Raw genomic sequence first — 7,468 nt, forward strand, 5'->3', positions numbered from 1 at the left:
ATATGTGTATATGTATATATATATATGTATATGTATATATATATATATATATATATATCAAGCTTGCGCCCTAAGTGTGTGCATAGTGTTTGTCATCGTGTGCGTGCATGTGTGAGAGCGCTGTCACCACGTTGGGATGAAAGAATATTTTTGTTGGCTCGCTGTACTGTGACAATATCAGCTACATTTTTATTAACGCTTCTATCGTAATTCTCACAGGCTGACTGCAGTAGCGATGGCGATGACGATGACGTTGACGACGGCGATAGCAGCCAAAACGCCGTAACCATCACCGGTGACATCACTGCTGACGTCATTCCCGAGAGATGCGCGAAAACCTATGACGTCACTTCCGACACGTCATTCAGCGCATGCGTGAAATCGATCGGAGATTCCCGTGAATCCCTCCGCAGAGCTCCCCGCTCAGGAGCACCGACCGCAGACGAACCCGACGACGACAGTGACGGCGGCGACGATGACGATGGCGAGCGGAGGAGCAGCGACGACGATGAGATGGCGGCGGCGGTGCACGCGGAGAGAGAGAAGATTCTGTCGGCTCTCCGTCCGTCGAGAGTCGTGGCGCTCTCTTTCCTCTATCGGCGCATGCGCACTCAGCTCGATCAGGGACTGAACAGCATCGAGTGTGCATGCAGCTGCAGCAGCAACGCGCGCGTGATACTCAGGGTTCATCTTCAGCTTCCCGCCTCATCAACGCGTTGTCATTAACCGATGAATTAATTATTAATTATCGTCACTTAATAACCATACATCCGTCTCATTAAGTTCTTTTGCTTTTTGCTTTTATTATAATGTTTAGAGCTCCGTGAGGCGTGACGTCATGTCGTAGAGTAACGGAGAGATGTTATTTACATATACTTACAATAACGTGTTGATTATCATCGCACCTATGGTAATGATAGTCAGAAACATTTCTGTTTTTCTTAAAATTATGGACCATCACGAAATTAAGTCAAAATTAAAAGATAACAATATCTCGATAATAAATACAACCTCGCTGTAAAGTTCGTTGTTTTTTTTGCTGTTTTTGTCGACCGTTATTATTTCACCAGGTCCTGGTATTATTCGACAGTAGAACGTTGTCGTAACGTTGTAAAGCTACAGACACGATCTCCCAACACAGTCTGTCAAACTAAATACCGTAAAATGACGGAATGTTTTTATACCTATATCTTACATAGCAATATCCTACTAAATTGCATGAATTTCATGTATGCGCGAAATGTGTTGTGGCAAAAATTTCTATTACGTTTTATGACTGTAAATTTAGGATCATTTACTATTTTTCGTTTCATTATCATTTATTTTACATAGTAATTAACACATTACGCGTGTTTAACTATCACAAATGTAAGCCGATGACGTATTAACAAACTAGAAAGATATCACTCATTATGACTCAGCCTAGGTGTTAAAAAGTAAGGCTGACGCAAGGTCGACATAACGCTGACGCACGGCTGACGTAAGGCTGACGTGAGTCTGAAGTAATGATGACGCTGATGTGATTGTTTGCTGATGCAACGCTTGCATGACGCTGACGTCATTCTGATACGAGACTGGCATGGCGCTGACGTTACTATAACCTCATGCTGACGCGCCGAATTTATAGTAACGAACTACAAATCACATCAAAACAAAGTTATTCGAAAAATAAACGTATATATTTATACGCATTTAATAATTAGTACCGAAATAGCTAACGGTTGCTTTTGCACAGTTGTCATCATATACGCGCGCGCGAGAAAGAGAAAAACAGAGAGTAAGAGAGAAAGAAAGAGCGAGAGAGAGAGAGAGAGTGAATTGGAGAAAAAAAAGAGAAAAAAACTCTGCCAGGTATTATGAGCCGCTGCTAATAACAATAATAATTCTAGAAACTACAATCAGTAATGGGGCAACAGACATTTAAAACGCACGACGATCTTAATTCAATTACGACAAGCACGCGCGGATGATTTGCCTCGGAAATCAAAAGAACACGGGCTCATAGGATACATGATCTTAGTTTATATAATATACAACTCTATTATATTTACTAATCACTCTCCCTCATGTACTTTTTAAGCGAAGAAAATAGTCGAGATATTTCGTCCTCGCCGTCTCTCTTCGGTTTGCCGTTCTTCGCTGTAAAAAGAAGAGAGATAGATCGTTGTTGGGGAGTGGATTTTCTGTCTATTTGATCAACATTGTCTCTGTCCGTCTCGAAATGGTCTATTGGAATTTGAAGGCTAATATTTATGAAGTTATGAGGATGAGAACGCCAGCGAATTGTGAGTCCGTGTGTCGGCTGCGTGGGTGCTTCTGTGTATGTGTGTGTGTGTGTGTGTGTGTGTGTGTGTGTGTGTGGTGTGGTTGTAGTGTGCGCGTGCGCGCGCTGCGCTGTGATCGTGTGTGTGGCGCGGCGTTTTGTGTGTATGTGCTTGTGTGTGTGTGTGTGTGCTGTGTGGTGTGTGTGCGTGCGTAGGTGTTGTGTCGTGTGTGGCGTGTGGTTGTGTGTGTGCTTGGTGTGACATGTGGTGTGTGTGTTGGAAGCGCTGCAGCGTGTGGTCGTCGTGTGTGTGTGTGTGTGTGTGTCGTGTGTGTGTAGGCAAGTTTTCAGCTGAACCATGTCGGTCATCTGCACCGCCATATTTTGCCTTAATTTCGCTATCAAGCACGATGCAAGTTCGCTGACCGCCGCTAACCTGATTACACGTTGACCTGACGCGGACGACTGTGGTGATGGAGCGAGCCGGCCCGGTAGCAGAACAGTACACACACACGTATACACGCACGCGCGTACACACGCAGGCCACGCGCACACACACACATGCAGCATAGTGTACGCCCGCACGCATGCACAGGCTGCGCACACCACAGACACACACACAGCAAAACACCCACACACTCACACACACATACACACACCACCATCACACACACCACACACACACAACAACACAAACACACACACTCACTCACACAGACCACGCATGCGCGTGTACGCCCGCCCGCACGCCACGCGCGCACACATACAGACACACACACACTCACACAACATCTGTCGCGTAAGAACATGATGCCGTACGCGTAATGACATCGCACATCGACCGGAATGTCTCCACACCATCCCGTTTGAATTACGGTAATTTTTCACTTCCTTTATCGATCAGGCTGTCATCCGTCCATCACTGTCAATAACTGCTCAATAATTGACGACGGGTGCCCATCATATTGTGACAGAGAATATTCGAGAAGGTGCGAATGTCATCAACGAGTTGTTGACGCCTGCGATTTCGCATAAATTTTAAAACAGGGGGCTCATGAACTGTTGGTTATCATGCCGACAGGATTTTCACACAATTAACTAACACGCAACATGCCAGGGTGATATTCGACGACATTTATCTGTTCAACGTCTCGTGTTTCTACGGTTTTTTTTTATCAAACGACCGAAAAATAATTGCTGAAACCCCCGAACGATACGGTAGATTCACGCGTGGGTGGGTGATGTGTGCTTTGTAAATGATGAAACAGCAAGCATGCACAAAACACGGCCGCCTACGCAAGGACACATGCGCGCACACACGCCAAGCGGAGTGGGAGGAAGGGAGAGATATAGAGAGAAAGGGGAAATGGCGTGCGGGAGAGAGGGAGAAATTGTGCGCGAATGAGAGCGTGGTAAAGTGAGAGCGCGCGAGAAAAAGGGAAGAGAAAGATAGGATACCGAGAAAGTGAAGGCGAAGCGAGAGAGAGAGAGAGAGAGAGAGAGAGAGAGAGAGAGAGAAAGAGACGAGAGAAGAGGGGAGGAGAAGAGACGACCTACGAGCGTTGGAGAAAGAAGAGAGAGTTGTAGAAATATGCTGTAGAATTGCAGCCAGTTGCATGAGAACTGTTAAGAAATCTATCTCATCAATAACTGAGCTGAGAGGTTAGCCCCCAGCGGTACTGCCGGAAAGTACCCTAGGGTACGTCGGTATACCGTAACGTACCCTGGTGAATATCTACATAGTTGCGACCGTACCTCGCTACTATTCCAATAAGTCTAAGGGAGTCGCCACGCCTACTCCCCTAAAACCCTACGCCTACCCTAGACCCTAACTAGACCATAGGCTCCCCTGATCAGAATAGTTACCAGGGAACCGTTCCGGTCATACTCGGAGGAGTCGCTACGCACTCTCCTAACCCTAACCCATAACTCTAACCATATGCAATAGTTACAGAGGTTACCTTCCGGTACCGAGACCGTACCAGGGTCAGTTCGGCAGTACCCTGGAGAGGAATGACTACAGAGATTAACTTGACCGCCCTTGTACTATATAATCCCAGTCGAGCTGCGTCGCAGAAGGACAGGTGCAAATATTAAGCTGAAACGTCAGTGAAAAGGAGTTTCGATTTTCCATTCCACATTTAGATGATTGGCGGATTAGTCACAACTCATGTTCTCTCATCTGCATTCTTTTCGTCTCCTCCTCATTCTCTCTTTTCTTCTGTTTTTTTTCCTCCCTCTCTCTCTATACTTATATATTATATAGTATATATCAGAACGAGAAAAGGAGATCTCTTTTACTCTGCCTATATTTCTTTGCCTGCACAGGGCTTTCCCTACTTTAACTACTTGTGGACTAATACTAAGTCATATAACTACTATACTCATATATACATTAGCGTTAAAAACCTTCTCTAGCTTCCCACAAACGGAAATCCTTTATTCTCCTAACATGCTCGCATGCGCGATTCGATAGCGCTTCTTTACTAAACGGGGAAGAAAATCATGTATGAAAACGTGCTGAACGAACTAGTTTGCCGTTAATGCTAACAGCGTATCAAACGAATAAAGTGCGAATTTTCGAATATGATGGAATATAAACTGATTTAAGCAAAATGCTACGCAGGATCTTGTAAGACGGAGCTCCGCGAGAAAGAATGATAATGAGAGCGACCGAGAGATAGAAGAAGACAGATAGAGAGAGAGAAGGAAAGGCAGAGAGAGTGTAGGATCGGGAAGAAGCAAGGAAGACGGGGCGGAAGAAAAGTTGGACGAGAGAGGAGTGATGGAAAAAAAAGGAAGAGCGAGGGTGTCCGGTAAATACGTAAAGGGAGGTAGAAAAGAAGATAGAGAGAGTGAGAGAAAGGCTGGGCTAGAGCGCGCGCAAAAGAGATAGAGATAGAGAAATAAAGAGCGGGCGAGAGAGTCAGAGGGAGATAAAGAGAGACCGAGCGAAAGAGGGAGAGTGAGCGAGGAAGTGAGAGAGAGAGAGAGAGAGAGAGAAAGTGCGCGAAAGAGAGAGAGAGAGAGAGAGAGAGAGAGAGATAGAGAGAGAGAGAGAGAGAGCGCGCGAAAGAGAGCGAGAGAGAAGGGAGGGGAGAGATGGTTGCATATACTGTGTAGAAGAAGGAAGAGATAGCGGTCTACAACTAATATAACGTTAAACTATACTGTGTGTAACTCATGTATAACAGCTCGTCGGTACGTAAGAATAGCATGTTTATCTTGCAGTTACCGATATATCTCACATGTGCACTTTTCATATCCTTTCATGTTATTGTTCAGTCGTTGCGATATTGATGTGCTGCGCTTTTGGATCAATTGTATGCGAAAAGGCGCAATATAAACTAGAATGATTGTCTCAGAGAGGGTCTAATAATTCCCCCCCTTCGAGCTGTAATGGTGCCTGTGATATGTGAAAGCCAATCTCACCACAGAGATCACGTGACTATCGGCTTTTAATCGTCGCCACAACAAACAAGAGAGCAGTTATTTTCATCTCTGTGGTGAGATTGATGTGAGAGCTTGTGACGCTCATCTGGGAGCGTGGCCGATGGCAAAGCAGGTGGTATTAATGAACGGACGTCGCGGGGCCTGTGGCTGCATGTATACTGCTGGTTACTATAGACACTTATGACGCAGTAGTGGCTGGACAAGTGCATATGAAATCAACAAACAGATGACAGGAGCCATATGTCATATATGAACAGATGTCATATATTACCAAATGGGTTTATTTACGGAAAACGGCCATAAATCTTTCCGAAAATGTCGGACCCAAAAAATCCATCGCAGGTCGACAACGACCTTGGGTACTGATGAGGTGTACCAGATATGATTGAAATCTGTTCAGTACTTTTCGAGGAGATCTGCGCGCAAGGCTGGTGTCGGACAGACATCCTGACAGACAGACAGACAGAAAGACAGACAGACACACAGACAGACAGACACACAGACAAACAGACAGACAGACAGACACACAGACACACAGACAGACAGACAGACAGACAGACAGACAGACACACAGACACACAGACACACAGACAGACAGACAGACAGACAGACAGACAGACAGACAGACAGACAGACAAACAGAGAGACAGACAGACAGACAGAGAGACAGAGAGACAGACAGACCGACAGACAGGGTGATTCCAGTATAACCCCACCCCTAACTTCGTTGGCGGGGGGTATAATAAATAAAATAATAAGAAGAAGAAGAACAATAATAATAATGATAATGTAAGTAACGTAAGCGTATAGTGGCTACGTCCGTCCTACCTTTGTTCGTGCGGTGATACCACGGCGGGAAGCGGAAGATGAGTCGCTTATCGAGGTAGTGGAAGGGTCGCCTCGATCTGTATCCGTACATCAGTTGTCGATAGTGGCCCGTGTCCGGGTCAGGAAATATCAACCTCTTGTCAGGAACGCCTGCAATGAACAACGTACCGTCAGAGTTCGCAACCTTGTAGTTATATTAACGGTCGGAATACGGATGGCCGGATCCCGGATGACCGCAGAGCGGATGGCTGCTTGTTGAATATTTTATAGGTCGCGAATCGTGAAGTAAAATAAATGTGTTGTGTTTTGTCGTTGAATTGTAATCGGCCCACAGAGTGCTAGAAAGAGCGAGGGTGAGCGCACACGTGCGCGCGAGCGTGCATATGCGTATGCGTGCATATGTCCGTCCGTTCGTGGGTGCAAGATTGCATACGCGAGTGCGCGCGTATGTTCGTACGTGCGTGGGAGTGCATGAAGTTTGTGAGAGTATGCGAGAGAGGATGTCAGAACAGAGAATATGGATATCAGCATGACAGTCGCTAGATTTTAGCGAGAGACGCGAGGGTCACGTTTCAGAGAGGGGAGAATTGGCACATTTCAGCACGATGGGGGAAGGTTACATTTTAGCAAAGCATTAGTTAGATTTCAGCAAGGGACGGGTAATGTTTCAGATAGGGGAAGAGGTCACATTTTAGCGAAAGTCGGAAACGTCACATTTTAGTTAGGCAATCGTCAAGAGATATAGTTCACATTTTAGTAAGAGAGAAGGCTCACATTTAGGCACATTCGAGGATACCTTTCTAATGTAGAAAAATGTCACGTACGTTTCAGCACAAGAGAGAAAGAAGCGAGAAAGAGAGAAACAGAGAGAGAGAGAGAGAGAGAGAGACAGCGCGAGAGAGAGAGAGAAAGAGAGAGAGAGAG

The 7,468-nt window shown here is 45.7% G+C and overlaps 1 protein-coding gene across 1 annotated transcript in view; it reads right to left on the minus strand.

The window, feature by feature from the left end:
* Positions 1-994: 994 nt before the first annotated feature.
* LOC106811790 overlaps positions 995-7,468 on the minus strand; it is a gene marked incomplete at its 5' end in the record, with an annotated part of 10,023 nt that continues 3,549 nt past the window's right edge. The window contains 2 exons of the mRNA XM_014815511.1: positions 995-2,139; positions 6,545-6,694. Coding sequence (XP_014670997.1) covers positions 2,051-2,139; positions 6,545-6,694 — 239 coding nt within the window. The remainder of the gene's footprint in view (positions 2,140-6,544; positions 6,695-7,468) is intronic.

This window comes from Priapulus caudatus, unplaced genomic scaffold, assembly GCF_000485595.1.
Source record: "Priapulus caudatus unplaced genomic scaffold, Priapulus_caudatus-5.0.1 Scaffold575, whole genome shotgun sequence".
Taxonomy (NCBI): Eukaryota; Metazoa; Priapulida; class Priapulimorpha; order Priapulimorphida; family Priapulidae; genus Priapulus; species Priapulus caudatus.